This window comes from Ursus arctos, unplaced genomic scaffold, assembly GCF_023065955.2.
Source record: "Ursus arctos isolate Adak ecotype North America unplaced genomic scaffold, UrsArc2.0 scaffold_11, whole genome shotgun sequence".
Classification (NCBI taxonomy): Eukaryota; Metazoa; Chordata; class Mammalia; order Carnivora; family Ursidae; genus Ursus; species Ursus arctos.
Window position 1 is genome coordinate 65913021 of NW_026622775.1, and position 17414 is coordinate 65930434.

General features: G+C 44.7%; 1 protein-coding gene across 10 annotated transcripts in view; it reads left to right on the forward strand.

Annotated features, from left to right (window-relative positions):
- ADRA1A (adrenoceptor alpha 1A) overlaps window positions 1–17414 on the forward strand; it is a 109182-nt gene that overhangs the window by 970 nt on the left and 90798 nt on the right. For 8 of the 10 annotated variants that reach the window (XR_003321648.4, XM_057310196.1, XM_044391156.3 and 5 more), the window contains one exon: window positions 933–2481. Coding sequence is in view for 9 of the 10 variants with exons in the window: in XM_057310196.1 (XP_057166179.1) it covers window positions 1599–2481 (883 nt within the window). In the remaining variant the exon portion in view is untranslated. Of the gene's footprint in view, window positions 1–119; window positions 2482–17414 lie in introns of those variants that run through there. The other 2 variants (XM_048212139.2, XM_026518959.4) reach the window with 2 other exon arrangements.

Consider the following 17414-nt stretch of genomic DNA (forward strand, 5'->3'; position numbering starts at 1 on the left):
GGGCCCGACCCCAGCCAGAGTCCTTAGAAAGCAAGATGGGTCCCCACTCCTCGCATTCCTGCCTGAGTTCCTATGGGTCGGCTCGCAGCCGTAGAAACCTAAGTTTCTCACACAGACCACGGCCCCCAGCCCAGAAAACCGAAGCGTCCCCTTTCCGCTTGATTTTTAAGCCTAACCAAATTCGCAGTGACCGCCACTTGCAAAGCCCCTTCTGCAGAGTAGCGCTTGCCCTCCCCACAGCTTCGCCTGCACCCGCGCAGCCCGTCCGGGTGTGGCTCAAGGCTCAAGCCTTCCGGCACCGCCGATCCTGCTGCTTGAAAAGTGCTCCTGGACCGACCTGGGTAGCGTTCAGCCCTCGGGCCCCGCCAGGCTCTGCTCGGGACCTGGCTCTCAAGCCGGTTTGGCTGATCGACAGACCGGCGGGCACCGCACACCCAAGTGTGAATTCCTCCGGCGTGAACGTGCGCGTGGCACTGGCGGGCCTGAGGTCCCCGGGTCGCTGCGGTTCCCTCTCCCAGGCCGCCCCCTCCAGGTGGCTGCGAAGCAACCTGTTCAAATGGCAACCGCCAGTTTTCACCGACTCGGATCTGCGCGGCACACACAAGCCAGCCGCAGTCCCGCCTAGCGAGCTTCGCGGGGTTTAATTTCGCTGTGCGGCCGCTCGTAATTGGCCGCTGCAGCTTGGGGTTTGTTTGCTTCGGATCTTGGAGCCGGCCAGAGGCTGCGGGCCGCGCGCCAGGGCAGGTTCTCCGCGGCCGGGGCACTGCGCGCGGTCCGCTCGTGCGCCGCCTGTGCTGCGGCAGGGCACGCCACTCCGGGACCGCAGAGTCGGCGGGGCTCCCAGCCACCGCCCACGGTCCGTCGAGCCGGCTTTGGCCTCGCTCCCCGGGGCGCCTGGTATATACTCCGCCTTTCTCTTTGCGCTCTTTCAGGAAGACGCAAGCAAACAACGCCCGGCAAACGCCTCGGTCCTGGCCAATGTTTCATACCCACTTCCCCCGGCCTGCGCGCGGAGAAGCTGGATCTAGCAAGAGTCCACCGCGGGTCAGTCACCCTTGGGTAACTGCGGGCCGGCAGAAGCGCCCAGATGCCAGAGGTGCCCGCTTTTGAGAGTCGACGGCAAAGCGGTACTTGATTGTGGTTTGCGGGGAGACTGGCGCTGGACTGTTGAATTCCAGATTACGTGCAGAATGCTGCATCTTCTAACCAGGACGGATCAGACAGTACGCAAAAGCGGGCCCCTGTAATTCTGCGACCGCATTTTCCAACGTGCCTCCTCGAGCTTCGCGCCAAGCCTCGGGTAGGAAAGGGAGTTAGGGCCGGAGGCCAGCGCAACGGGTGGGTAGGGTCCGTGGGTAGCCCCGCGCGCCCCTGGCCATGTCGCCTTTAACGCCCTGCCCCTTTGCGTGGCTTTCTGAGGGTTTGCACGGCAGGCCGGGGTTGCTTCCCACCCGCGCGCTATCTCTCACCCCCAGCTAACCCCAGCGGGCAAGGCTCCCCTGAGCCGAGACCTTTTGACTCTGCTCCCTCGCTTCCGCCTCCGCCCTCGCCCGGGGGTGGCTCTCGAGAGCCGGACCTCGCCGGCCCCGGCTGGGACCATGGTGTTTCTCTCTGGAAATGCCTCCGACAGTTCCAACTGCACCCACCCGCCGGCACCGGTGAACATATCCAAGGCCATTCTGCTCGGGGTGATCTTGGGGGGCCTCATCATTTTCGGCGTGCTGGGCAACATCCTCGTGATCCTCTCCGTGGCCTGCCACCGGCATCTGCACTCGGTCACTCACTACTACATCGTCAACCTGGCGGTGGCCGACCTCCTGCTCACCTCCACCGTGCTGCCCTTCTCAGCTATCTTCGAGATCCTGGGCTACTGGGCCTTTGGCAGAGTCTTCTGCAATATCTGGGCGGCGGTGGACGTCCTGTGCTGCACCGCGTCCATCATGGGACTCTGCATCATCTCCATCGACCGCTATATAGGTGTGAGCTACCCGCTGCGCTACCCCACCATCGTCACCCAGAAGAGGGGTCTCATGGCTCTGCTCTGTGTCTGGGCTCTCTCCCTCGTCATCTCCATTGGGCCTCTCTTTGGCTGGAGGCAGCCGGCCCCGGAGGACGAGACCATCTGCCAGATCACCGAGGAGCCGGGCTACGTGCTCTTCTCCGCGCTGGGCTCCTTCTACGTGCCACTGACCATCATCCTGGTCATGTACTGCCGGGTCTACGTTGTGGCCAAGAGGGAAAGCAGGGGCCTCAAGTCTGGCCTCAAGACCGACAAGTCGGACTCGGAGCAGGTGACGCTCCGCATCCATCGGAAAAATGTCGCAGTAGGAGGCACCGGGGTGTCCAGCGCCAAGAACAAGACGCACTTCTCCGTGAGGCTCCTCAAGTTTTCCCGGGAGAAGAAAGCGGCCAAAACACTGGGCATCGTGGTCGGCTGCTTCGTCCTCTGCTGGCTGCCTTTTTTCTTAGTGATGCCCATTGGTAAGTCTTTAAACACCCGACCTTGGTATTTAGGGATCTCCATTCTGTTACCCTCTGCTACCCCAGACTCGCAGTAAAGGTGGGGGACGGGGGAAAAAGGATCTGCATTTCAAAGAGCAAAGCCGGTGTGGGGGCAGTTAGGAAAATGCTCCCTTGTGGAAAAGTGCATTTTAGTTCCCTTTCTTCTCGCAGTCTCATTTATATTACTATGTCCTAGGGCACTTTTTCAACTACTGTAAAGTGGCTTCCAACAGATTAATTGGTCTCCTTAATAAGAACGTCAACTTTTCTTAATGCCTTTAAGCATGCGTTTAATTTAAATAGATCCCTCTTCTTTGGAGTCTCAGAGTCTCCAGCACACACTTAGGCAGGGCTGTGGAATGCCACTTTCACCTCTGCTGCTATGGGCTGCAAATTCTCTTGGCCTAAAAATAAGCACCATACTTATTCTGAACAAATGTGTAATTTTATTATTAGATTAGATTATTCCTAAGGGTTAGTCATAATGGTCTGCTTATGTTCTATATCTGTGTTAATTTTATTTTCTGGATTCAGTATGGAAGAAAGTGTGGCCAGCCACTGACAAGAAAAAAAAAAGGTGATTTTTATGTCCAAACGAATTTAAGCTTTAGAAAATTCAACATAATGTTTCCAATAAGTAAATACTTTCCTCTTTATTTTAATAGTATAAAACAAACAGTACTCTTACCCAAGATCATTCTGGAAGTTGCAGATGACACTGTTTGAAAATAATACAGTACTGTTACAAATCCGATTTTTGCAAATGCCATATTAGCTATTGTCAAAGCTAATTAGCTCATTGTAAGTATCAGCAAGCTGATCCACTTGGAATAGTCATCTATCTCTGAAAGGCCTTCATGAGATCCCAAAATGGTTGTTTTCTATTTTTAGTTTGTGAGCTCAAATATAGACCCACATATTGGTTGTCCACTAACTCTATTAAACAACAAAATTATGATAAAAATTAATAAAAGTTCGTTTCTGGCCCTTTAGAGCCAAATTTAAGTGACATGCATTTAAAGTACTTTAATTTGCAACTCTGTGTCATAATAGCAGCTATTAGTTTTTGAGGGCCAACTCAAAATTAGTTTGTCCAGGCTCTTTATTTCACTCATCCTCTCCACAACTCAGTGAGGAATACATTATTATTCTGAAATCCCAAGTGGGGGGAAGAGAGTCTTCAGGTTTTAGAGCTTTGCTAATACCATAGCCACCAGCCACATGTGGCTTTTTAATGCGAATTAAAATTAAAGATAATTAATATCCAGTCCCTCATTCCCACTAGCCAAAGTTCAAGTGCTCAATAGCCACACATGGCCAGTGGCTACTATTGGGGACAGCAGAGACATTGAGCATTTTCATCGTTGCAGAAATTTCTATCTAACGGGGCTGCTTGAGAGGCCCTTCTGAGGCTACTAGCTGGCTTCCCATTGTGCCTGCCCATCATTACTGCTGACTCCGTTCCTGGAAGTACATCACAGCTTTAAATTTATTTAAATAATGCTCTACCTGAGCCACTGCTTCCCTGTCTTTCTGCATCTCATCTCTTACTTCCTCCTGAAGTTGATTCGTGCATCCCTGTGCTCAGCAAGTATATAGTGAGCACTTGTTCTAGACACATAGTCTGAACAAGGCAGCAAACTCCTTGCCAGTAAAATGTTTGCATTCTTTTAGGGAAGATAGACAAACAAATATATACACCTTAAGAAGTCAAGGATTACTAAGCATTATAATAAAAGTAAACAGGATAAGAGGATAGAGATTTATAGGGCAATGGGGTGGGTGGTGAGAGGAGTTCTCTCTGAAGAGGAGATATTAGAGCAGAGACCTAACTGAAGTGAGGAGCAAACCTTGCCAAGTCTGGAAGGGCCTTTTGGGCAGAGGGACGGCAAATCCAGAGATAGGAAAGAGCCTGACCTGTTCAAGGCAGAACAAAGAGGTCAGCGTGGCTGAACTACAGAGAATGCATGGGCAGGAAAGTTCGAAAACGGGTTGTGAAGATGCACTAGGTCAGAGCGATGTGGGTCTTTTAGGCCTGAGTGGAATTTGCGTATTATTCCAATTGCAATGGGAAGCCATCCAATCAGACAGGTTTAGGAGGGGAGTGGCTTGTTTTATATTTTTAAAGGATCACTCTGGTTGCTGCGTGGAGAGTGGCCTATGTGGGGGGATGACTGGGGAAGCAGGTAGACCGGTTGGGAAGCTGTTAGAGCAGCCAAGGTTGGAAAGGTCGTGATGCCTAGCACTTGGGTGAAACGGTGGGGTGGTGAGAAGTGATCACATTCAGCTCTCATTTCACTGGTAGAGCTGACAAGTTTGGGCACAGGGTATGAGAAAAGAAGAGAGGAATTAAAGATGACTTCCGGGTCTGGGGCCTAAACACCAGGGTAAACAGTAGTACATTTGGCTGAAACTGGGAAAACTAGAGGATGATGGGGTTGTTAGGGGCTGGCAGGAGTGGGAAGCACAAGTGTTTCTTTTTTGTAGCCACTCTGAGAAGTGCCTATTCAACATCTAAGTAGAGATGCCAAGTGGCAACTAGATATGTGAGTTCGGAGCTAGGAGGGGCAGCTGGGTTACCATGTAAACTGGGGACACATCAACATATTTAAAGCCACAGAAGTGGACGGATCTACAAGGAGGGGCATATGGAGAGAAAAGAGAGATAAGAACTGAATCTGGGGCATTCTGGTATTTGAGGGCTGGGAAGAGGAGGAGAACCAACTAGCAGAAGAAGTTGAGAAAGAGCGGCCAGGGAGTTAGGAGGAAAACCAGGAGACTGCGTTGTTCTCAAAGCCGAATGGAAATGTTTTGAGAAGGCAAGAGTATTCAGCTGTGTCACAGGCAGCTGCTCGGCCCAGTCAGAGGAGGGCTGGGAATCAGGATTGGACTTGGCCATGTGGAGGTCCTTGGTGATAAGAGGACATCCGCTGAGGATAATAGTCTCAGTGGAGTGAGGGAGACAAAAGCCTGACTGTGTGCTTCCTAGAGAAAATGAAAGATGAAGAAGTGGGAACAGTGAAAAGAGACAACTCTTGGGAAAGGTTTTCCTAGATGAGCAGGGAAACAGAGGATAGCTGGAAGGATCTAGAAAGAATTTCCTAAGGTCGGAGATAGGATACCATGTTTATATTCTGACGGAACAGTGGAATAGAGTTGCTGATGGTATAGGTGAGGTAGGAGGTGGGATTCAGTGCCCAAGTGGAGTGCTGGGAAGTGAGGGAGAAGCCAGGGTCTATAAGCACAGAAGCCGCAGATATGGAGGAGGAGAGGTAATCATCTCTTCGGAATATATTTATGCCCTCAACCTAATAAAAAGCAAGATCGTCAGCTACAAGTGAGGGAGGAATAGAAAATGATGTTGGTTTGAGGAGCAAAGGAAGATGTGAAATATTACCCTTCGAGGCGAGAGAGTAAATAGATTATGGAAATTTAGTAGAGTCACCAGAAAGTCCTAAGGACATATTTGAGATTTATAGTCATAAGTTGAAAGTAAGAACTGTCAAGAAGGTTGTGTGTGACTCCCTAACAGCTAAGAGGCTGAGGATTACGGGGAACGTTGATGATGACTGGTCATACGTAGGAACCACAGTAAAGACATATGGTTATGCAGGGACATAAACTGGAACAGATTAGGAGTCTTACAGATTCAGATGGTAGACAAAGGGGAACTCTGGTTTAACCATGGCCTACCTCTTAGATCTGCTCTCCTGGGGAATTAGTAACATTGAGGTGAAAGGTTACAGCGGCAGGAAGTTGTGGTAAGACAGGAGCACCCAGAATCGCTGGGCCTCCTTTAAATCCTAATAATGCAGTGCGGCAGGAGGGAAGTTGAAAACGTACTGTTGGCAGTCTGACCAGGCTGCTCAGTAGGCAAAAGGTCCCCAAACCTACCAGGATCTGTGGTTCACAGTTTCTTCATGCCACCAAATGAACAAGAGACTATTTCTTCCGGGATTTATTGACTGTATAATAAGTACCAGGCACTGAGTTAGAACAAAAATATGAATAAAGCACATTCCCTGCCCTCAAGGGCGTCACAATCTAGTTAAGGAAACAAATTAGGAACAGTTATCACAAGCTTATGAAGTAGTATTAGAAGTGCAAAGGAATATCACAGTTCACTGTGTCTGGAGGTCACTGTGGAAACTTCTAGAAGTACCAGTGTTGACTGAGCAGGGACTTGAAGCCTACACTACTTCTCGGGGCCATCAGTGAGATGTTACTTGTTTTTAGTAACTGTCTTAAGTACATTTTTCATGCAAAATGTGAACAGAAGAATAAATATGCCATTATATTACATACACACCAGACAGAAGCTCTTAAGTATGACAAGTACTCTCTCGGGATGAAGAGATTATCAGCCTGAGCTAGGCTGTCAGAAAACAGTGAGATTAGAAACTAAGCCAGGCAGGGATGCGTGTGGTATAGAAAGCTGAGAAGCAAAGCACCCACACGTGTAGGAACCGGCCCAGGATAGTGAGTGAGCACTCTGTCATGGCCGAAGGCCGCCCCTCTACCCTGTGAGAGGGCTCCTCGCCGCCCCCACGCTTCCCTCCTCCCCGCTCCTCCCATCAAAGCCGGGATGACTGCAGGCCTGAATGGTGTGATTGCTAGTAGAAATCTGACTTGCCCACTCTCAAGTCTTGTTTTCTTTTGGCATCCTCAGCGTTTGGTGGAAAGTCAGACCCCTTGTAGGGAGGGGTGTCACCTCTGAGGCTGTTACCAGTCATTGATATCTTGGAGTGAATGTTTTGAAAAGCCGGGTTTTGATCATGGAGCTGAAGAGGGAGAAGAGGAAAGTGTGTGTGCCTTCAGCATGTGAAAAAAGGAGGGGTGAAAAATGTGTCTCGGGGGGAGCTCCAGGGCCTAAGGGGTGTGCATCACCTTTGCTTATTTCATCCTTTGGTCTAGAGCCTTCCAGTTCCAGAGTCATTGCGATGGGTGGGAAAAGTGGTGGTCTGAGATTGAAAGCTAGGCTTTCTTTTTCATAAAATAGGACGTGTTATACAGATCGACTGCCTGGCACAGAGCCTAGCAGAGAGTAAATGGCCATAAATGCGAATTTTATCAGCATGTATGTGACTTGCAGACCATTACTGACATAGGTAATGTGTAGATGCTGTTGGAGGTCTGAGAAAGAGAACATCAGAAAGAAACGGATGAAGGGGGCAACATTTACTGAACGCATCGGAGTGTGTCTGAACTCAGGTTCTCTGATTGCAGTACAAAATTGGCATTATTATTGGACCTAGTCATTGCTGTTAACTCTGAGTCAAAGGAGGTAGCCTTGGGCTGAGCTGTGGCTCCTGTGGATATAGAATATTTGATATTTATGTTAAAATTAAAAAGATAGCAGACCATGCAGTAGTGAGGAGGGAGAATGTGTTTTAAAATGGGGTGTTTGAGGGAAGGCAGAGCTGGCAAGGGGCTTATCGGGTAGAAGCAGGGGGACAAAGAATGATTCATTCATTCAGCAAAGTTTCATTGAGCATCTACTATGTGCCAGAAAGCTAGGGAAACGGAGAAAAAGACAAGAAAAAAATCCCTACCCTAATGGAGCTGGAACTCCGCACAATGAAATGCATAGCAGAGTTTCAGATGGGGATGTGAGAGACATGGCAAGAAAGAAGGGCAAGTGCAGGTAATGCCATATAAATGACATATAATGACTCTGATTCTTATGGATGCCCCAAATAACCAGACATTTGGTTGCTTTGCTACAGACACAAAGGGATCAGGCCCCTGATTCTTAACGGAGAAGGTTGACCTCTTAGAGGTAATGGTGTGAAGATAATTTAAGAGCCGTTATGATTTTAAGATAGGAGGCCAGTTTCTCAGTTACGCTGGCTGTACCACAAACTATCCCAAAACATAGTGGCCTAAAGCAACAACTGTTTTATAACTTATGATTCTGTGGGGCAGGGATGAGTCAAGGCCCAGTGCATCTGACCACTGAGGCTGGATCTCAGAATTGGTGGCCTCTCTCCTCCATTGGTGTAGACCATCTTTCTTGCTTGCTTGCTTTCAAGATTTAAGTATTTATTTTAGAGAGAGTGAGAGCATGAGCATGAGCAAGGGGAGAAGTAGAGGGAGACAGAAAGGGAAAGAGAATCTTCAGCACACTCCCTGAGGAGTGCAGAGCCCCCCACGGTACTCGATCCCGCAACCCGGAGATAATGACCTGAGCGGAAGCCAAGAGTCCGATGCTTAAGTGACTGAGCCACCCAGGCACCCCTAGACGCTGCCAGGCCTTTGAAGAGCTGGGCCCAGACCTGTCCCAATGTCACTGCTGTCCCATGCTGCAGTGAAAGCAAGCCACAAGGCCCATGTAGGTGCAAGGGGGAAGGACATAGCTTGATGTCCTGATGGGCGAGTGGCAGACACACAGACGGAGGGAGGACTATTCTGACCATATTGTGGCACATCTACCTCCCAAGCATATCAGATTCTCTTTATCTGCTAGTTATTTATTGAGGACTTCCGGTATGCTGGACTTTATGCCACGCACCAAGTAAAAAGAGTCTGGGTCCTCGCCTTCCTGCAGGCTTCTAATCTCTTTGGATCAGATAATGTCTGATTAAAATATACAAACTGTGTAGCGTGAAGAGGATGTAGGTGGTGCCTTGAAAACATAAACTGTGGATAAGAAAGACCCTGAGCAGGGAGGGCAGAAAAGGCTTGCTGCAAAGGTGGGCTTGACCTTTGAGCCAAGATGCACAGGATGGGGAGATGTTCGGTGGCGGAAAGAGTGAGGAGGGGAACAGAATGAGCAAGTACTCCAACAAGGTTAGCCAGATGTCCATGAGGATTTTCCAGACAACTGGCGGGGCCAGAACTGAAGGTCTATGAAATAGCTGGTGACGAATGAAGCTGGAGAGAGAGGAGCCAGGCCAACGATGCATTTAGAGCCATTTTATGAGTTTTTGACCAGGAACAAGGGTGATGTGACCAAGCCTATATTTCGACTGTCAAAGGCTTCGTGGAAAGAGGACTGTGGACAGGCCAGTGGGAGACCTTTAACCGGACAGGTGAGAGATGTGCTGCCAAGTACGATCCTTCTAACCTGTGGTGGCAAAGAGTTATTTCCGTGAGCTGCTACATGGTTCCGAAATGCCTCTTTGTCATGAGCAGAGCAGATTTATGAGGAAACCTTTCTCTGATCACAAATAGTATAAGCAGACTTGGCTTTAAATTAATTCTGGCTCTTTCCACGAGACGAAACTGTCAATGAAGATTTACCGTCATATTCCAAAGAATGTGCTGCAGGCTCAGAAAACATCTAGAATGAGTTCCAACAATGCTTTGAGCAAGAGCTGACTCTTTCAAATCAGGCTACAGACAGGCAAGTCATTACTTTGAAGGAGACAGCACTTAAGGACGAAGGCATTGCTGTGTTTTGTTGCCTCGTGGTTTCACACCGGTTGGGAGGACCTACCTTCCTTGTCCAGCAGGTTCGCTGTATTTTAGCGCTATTTGGTTTGCCAGCTGGACGTTTGCATCGTGGCTCCTCATTTTTAAATTGCATATTTCTTTGCTATTTGAAAAATTTCCCCCTGTATTCTTATTAGTCATTTATATTTCGTCTTTTGTAATGTAAAATTGCTTGTCTGTGCATTTTGGCCGCTTTTTATAAACCCATTTATTTTTATTTCTTTTCTATTTGTAAGCTCATTTTATACATTGAAGATATTAATCACTTATTTATAGTATATACTGGGTTGCCAGTTTTTTTCTCATGCTATAATCAGATGTTGCTGAGAAAATGTAGCTTCTTTATTTTCCAGAAAGCGATGTGATCTTTTTCATGAACTCCTTGGAAATAGACACACACACACACACACTCACACACACAGTTAGTCAAATCCAATAAGCTCAGCCTGATCCCATCATTTAAGCAGCGTCTTTATAAACTTAGCCTCTTTGAAGTAACACAAGCCTTTCAGATTTGCCCGCTACGTTTTTGACCAGGTCCAGGGGCTCACACGATCTCTTGGGTTTGTGGGTAGGAAATTAGGACCCTTGGCTACCCCTAAGTGTGAATTTTAGTGTCCTGCTTTGGGGAGGGTGGTGTAGTCTAATGACTAAACACTAGTTCCCAGACCATGCTTTTGTCTCCTGATGAGTTGAGGCTGTTTGTTGTGGGCCCCTTGTCCCACCTGATGACCCAGCTCCACACAGTCCTCCCTGGGACTTCAGACCCTCAAGGTTTGCCTGTGACTCCGTCCGTTCCTGGCTGGGGAGATAACTGCTCTGTTGCCATTGGCCAGGAAGTCACTTTGTCCCTAGAGCTCCCCTGATCACTTCTTGCTCCTGAGCTAAAATCCTCAGCAATGTTTCACCCCTGTCTCAAGGCATGGAGAGCCCCATGGGTTCCTTCCACACCACACACACTACACAACACCATATACACCACACCCCACAGACCATACCACACCACACACATCACACCACGCCATATCACACACACTACACCACACCACACTACACACACCACACCCACCACATACACCATGCCACACCACACACACCACACTATACCACACCACACACATCACACCACACCATATCACACACACCACACTACACACACCACACCCACCACATACACCATACCACACCACACACTACTACACTCCACACACCATAACCCACACACACCACACCACGCTACACATACCACACACACCTACTGCACCACACACACCACACATACCGTACTGCACCATACCATACCACTCACACACCACACACACCACACCACACAACGCCATACCACACACACTACACCACACTACACTACACACACCACACATACCACATACACCATACCACACCACACACACCACATCCTACACACCACACCCCACACACCATACCACACGCACCACACCACGCCACACCGTATCACACACACTATACCACACCACGCTACACACACCCCACACACCGTACCACACACACACCACACCACACCATACCACACCACACACATCACACCACACCGTATCACACACACCACACCACACCATACTACACACACCACACTATACCACACACACCACACCATACCACACACACCACACCACACCATAGATACCACACATACCACACTATGCCACACACGCCACACAGACCATGCACACTATACCACTACACACATCATAAACACCACACCACACAGGCATGTTGACCGCATTTGCTCTCTGCCCAGCCGTGCTGGCTGTAACTTTCATGATGCAGTAACTGTCATGTGGCATCTCCAAGATCCCCAGAATGGAGAGTGGGAAAAATCACCTTCACTCCCACCTTTATCTTAAATGCCTTGAGGTCCTTATTGAGAGGAGCTCAGAACAAACACCCAGATGCCTCTTTCCACCACCTCCTTCCCCATTTCCCCCCACAGTCCACCTGTAGAAGGTAAATGGGGAAGACATTTGGTTCCATTTTTTGGCTAAATGGGACATCTCTCTGAATCTTGTCCTCCTCCTTCCCAGGGTGGTGTTCACCTTCTGTGAAATGGCAAATGGATTGCAGACAGAGAGACAGAGAGGTTTACTAAAAAAGGAATAAAGATGAGGAGTATTTAATATAATTCTTGCACATATTTAGCAACTATGCTTCCATTGGGTTTTTTCACATTTTGTTGTTTTTGTGTTTTTTGCAAATATATGGGCATTTACCATTTTTATATAGTCACATATTTTAATCTATTTTTTTATGAATTGTGCCTTCCCAGGGATGCTTGGAAAGATGCCAGTCAAATAACCTCTATTTTCCCCCAGTTCTTTTAGGACATCATTTGTAATCTATCTGGAATTTATTTTTGTATTTTGGTAGGTGATGTCTAACCATATCTATTTTGAAATGGTTAGCCAGATAGTCTTAAAAGATTTAGTGAATAATCTATCCTTTCCTGTCCTATTTTGAAAACCACCTTTGTTATATTAAAAAGAATCTTGAGACTCCCGCTTCTGTTCCATAATTTACATCTCTCTGCTCAAGCATTGGTGCGACACTATTTTATTTTTTTCACTTAAAAATTTTTATTCTTTTTTTATTGTAGTATGATCGACATATAATATATTCATATCATATTTATATGTAATAGTTATATAATATTTGTAATATAAATATAATACAACATATTATATTTATATTTTGTGCATAATATGTATAATAATATATTAGAATATAATATAATAAATATATATATTTCAGATGTACATCATAGTGATTTGACATTTCTATACATTATTTTAATTATTGTGGTTTCATAATACATTTTAACATTTTCTGGTTTAAGGTCCCTGGATGAAAATTCTTTTTCAAAATTATCTTGCACATATCTTGCCCATCCTTGCACATTCATTTTTCCAGAAAAACCCTGTCCTCCACTGACCCGCACCACACACAGATCCTGTCACATGTTAATCATACATTTTTAGGATGTATATATTAATTTGAAAAGTGACATCTTTATCATGCCAAGTCCTCCTGTTAAGACATATGACATGTTGCTCATTCATTTCCTTAACTGCTTTTGAACTATTGTTTACACTGTACTTTTCATCACACTTAACTAATGTGTCCTAGAAAACTATTACAGTAGTGGATTTGGGAAATGCTACTTGGGTGGTTCAACATTACGTATGGCACTCATTGTTGGTTTTAGATCAATACACTTCATCATATCAAGGCAGTATCTTTCTATAGTTTATAGAACATCTTATCAAAACTGAATTTTTAATTTTACCGGGTGTTCCTTTTTTGCTACCCATCACTCTCCACTTTTTTCATTGACACTGAGGTCTGATAAATTTTATTTCATAACATTAACCTGTCCGTGTATTCTTGGAATAAATTCTATCTTGATCAGTGGCATTATTCTTTTTTATTCTACTGTGTTATACCGAATGTCTTATTTCTGGATTTTATCTGTATTTCTATGTAAAGTGAACGTATTGTTTTATTTTATTGTGCTGTTTTTGTTACATTTTGGTACCAAGTTTATGTTAACATCATAAAGCCAACTGTGACACTTTTCATTTTTTTCTACAATCTCTAACAGTTTAAATAGCATAAGAATTATGTGTTCTTTGAAGGTTTGAAAGGACTTGCCCATAAAACATTTGGGCACAGCTCCTTTTATGGATGCAATTCTTGGAGACTGGTTTCTATTTCTTCCATGGATAGTGGTCTATTCTGATTGTCAGATTTGATAATCTTTGTTTTCTTATTTTCCATTTTCCTTCTCATTGAGGCTTAACATTTTTGTATAGAATTCTACAGGAAATTCTTTAATTTTTCATTTCTATTCTATCTTTCTCATTTCCCACATCATGCGCTTCTGTTTTCTTTTTTCTGCCTTCACCGAGATATCCTGGAAGATTGTCTTACTATTTTTTTCAAGGAACCCTAGTCCTGGATGTATTGATTGTTTGAATCTGTTTTCCAGTGCAATAATTTAATCGTTAGAAATTTCTTTCTTTTTCTTTTTCTGGTTATATTTTGCCCTTTTTAAAATTACCTTGCACAGAATGTCGGTTTCATGTATTTTAATTCTTTCTTGTCAAAGATTCAAAACAGTCAAAGCTGTACATTTTCTTTCAAGCAAACTTGAGCTCCTTGCCCTTTGTTTTGCGAAGCAGTGCTCTCATTTAGTTGCTCCATCTTTCCCCTTTTAATGTTCCCTTTGTCCTGTGCAGACAGAAGAAGATTCATTGCGATGTTCTTATTGTTTGTTAATTTGAAAATAATTGGTCTCTTAAATCCCCCACTTTTAAAAATCAATTTCAGATTTACTACATTGTGGTCAGAAAATGTGCACTAAGTAATTTCTAGCTTATGGAATTTATTGAGGTTTTCTTTATGACTTAATAGATGATCAATAATTAGCATATTTAATAGATTTCATATTTAATAGGTACTTGTTAACTAAACTTTAATAGTGGAATTTTTAAGACCTTCCTAATTTACCATTCTATATCTTTATCCATTATCTACTTTGTCAAATATTGAGAGAGGTATGGTTAAATCTTCCCACAGCTACTGGAAATAATTCTCCAGTTATTCTTAAATTTTTAACAGGTTTGCTTTATATATGTTGGTGCAGTTGCTTGATACTTAAAAGACTGAGTCGATAATATCTTTCATTAAAGATAGACTTTTTGTCCGATTTATTTTTCCTTGATGTGCACATTTAAAAAAATTAATACTGTAATCTTTAATATGATTTTGTTTGCATTTGCCAACATACCTTTGCCTGTCTTTTTATGTACCAGCTTGTGTATCTTGTATCACATAGATTTTTTTATAGTATAAGCGTCTGATCTGGGTATTTGTCTCTCAGTAAGAATTTAACTAATTTCCAGTGATTGTAACAGATATATTTAGTTTGGTGTTTGCCTTCTTGCTTTATGCTTTCTGGCTTTATGCTTCCTTCCTTTTCTTTGTTTTCTGTCTCTTGCAAATTGGACCATTTATTTTCTTTGCTTTTTAATTCTGCAATGTTTTGGAAAGGTTGTCTCCTATTTTTATTTCTACAAGAAGTTCGTTAGAGCTTTTCTTTTCTCTCTCTCTCTCTCTCTCTCTTTTAGAGCTTTTCAAAAGCATTTTTTTAACCTTTGGTTCTTTCCTACCACAACTTCTATCAGTACCTTTGCCCATGTAAGGGAAGCCAAGTTAAGCATGCTTGGATTTTCTTTTCTTCTTGAAACTCACATCTTTGGGTTAATAGAATTTCACATTTAAATTTAGATTATTGCTATTAAATGATTGCATTATCTACCCTGCTTTTGTGTCTTTCTATAATTTAATTTAGTAATACTAATTGTCCTCTTATTATATACTGTGATTTACTCACTCACAAGCTCGGGATTTTGCTTTGTCTACCATGTGTAACTCTGGCCTGGTTTTGTAAATAAAGTTTTATTGGAACACAACCGTGCCCATTGGCTTACAAATCCCCCATGCCTGCTTCCATGCTATGGTGGCGGCAGACTTGAAGAGTTGCTACAGAGCCTGCATGGTTCATAAGGTTTAAAATATTTACTATTACACTAAAGCAGAGTATAACACCAAATAAAATCTTTCAGTGAAGACTTAAGCAAAACACATTTTCTAAGCCCTTACATGCTTGCGCCTAAACACACAGACAGCAGCTTCTCTGAGTAAGGAACTTGAATTATATACATATATTTTTTTTATTTCAAAATACTGTCATTACTCCTTTGTTTCATGGTATTTAACACTTTATAAATGACTTGAGGTCAACTTGACTATTGTTTGTTTTGTTTTGTGTTTTTTTTGTCAAGTATTCTCTTTGTATATGTATATATTTTCTAGCCAAGATGTTGATAGAATTTTTTTTTCCAGTCAAATTAAAAAAAAGTCTCCTGGAAATTGCTGGTTTAGGGGCAATTTTCATTGCTATTGCCTGGAACCCACTGCAGATTTTTTTGTCCTGAATTTAAAGATAACTTCTTCAGTGCTCACTTTCCTCTGCTTCACTCTTTCCCTCGGAATTCGTTGTAGCTATGTTTTGGATCTCCTATATCGTCCTCCTTTTCCTTTTGCTTTTTCCCCCTCATATTAGTCATCCTTTCAACTGTCTTCCTCTGGCTTCCGGTCAAGTTTCTCACATTTGTGTTCCATTTTACCTAGTTAGTGTTAGTAATGCCCAGTCTCCTCCACATTCTCTCTGCCCTCCTCCATTTTATTGGCACATTGTTCTCTCGCCATTCTTGCCTATACTCATTTTATAAACCCAGCAGCTCCTTCTGTCCCATTGCAATACAGCTTAGAGATTTTCTTCCATAGTACTGTCTGAAAGGGGGGCTTTCGCTCTGACTTCTCAGATCCACCTCATCTGCTGAACAGCTGAATCTTTTCATGTGAACAGTAATCCTTCCCTTTTTGTTCAACCTCATTAAGGATGACCTGGTAGTAAAATATGAAGTGGGCTCTGGTTGGAACTGGATGGGTCCCTGTGCCCATCTTTCAGACCCAGATTAAGGGGAGAAGGAAAAGAATTGTCTTTATTGTAGTTTAAGTTTGCCAGGGTACAGACCAGTCTATCCACAGGGAGCTAAGAAGGAGGTGAAAGGAAAAGGTTTCAGTTTTATGCAGCAGTTTGTTTGTCCTGTTTGCTTGGCACAGAGGGTACGGTGGCATCTTTTCCTTGTGGCATGACAAGGAAATCTGGGATCTCTCTGGGATCCATGTCCCTGAGATCCCGCCTTACTTGTCTGCAGACCTTGCTTAGGAAGAGCGAGGGGCTTCCCACCCTGTGGGAACCTCAGCATTGTACTCTTCTCAGAAGCTTGAGGACAGTTGAGATTTGTCTTTGAAGAGCTATCCCTGAGTCTGCTTGTGTTTTCAGAATCATTATTCAAAGCCCCTGGCAGCGTCACTGAGCAGCAACTGGGAGACATCTTACCTTTACCCTCTTCCTGAGATAAACTGAGGACTTATCAGTCCTTCATTCAGGCTGTTTGTGACCAACCTGTAGTTTCCAGGAATTTCTCAGAGGTTCTGGCTCATGGATGTTGCCCTTCCCTCATGTCTTTTAGCAGTGATGTAAAATGTCATCGATGTGTATTCTTTGAGAGTTACTAAGAACTTAGGGGATGAGGAAGTTCAGCTTGACCTTGACTGACGTCGCCTCCTTGGCTTAGGTACCTCTCTCACTGATATCAGCATGTGAAGCAGAAATGAGAATAACCCGATGGGTGACCATTTCCTTTGGCACCATGGAAGCTTGTGGTTCCAGACGAGGCAGGTAGAGGAAGATTCCTATGGGGCTGGACAGTGGCAGAACCCCTGGATAGTCCCATAAGCTGAGCCTTCTCTTGTGGCCCTGACCATATGAGGTTTAGATGGAATAATGGGAAGAGTTAACAAGTCTCTTC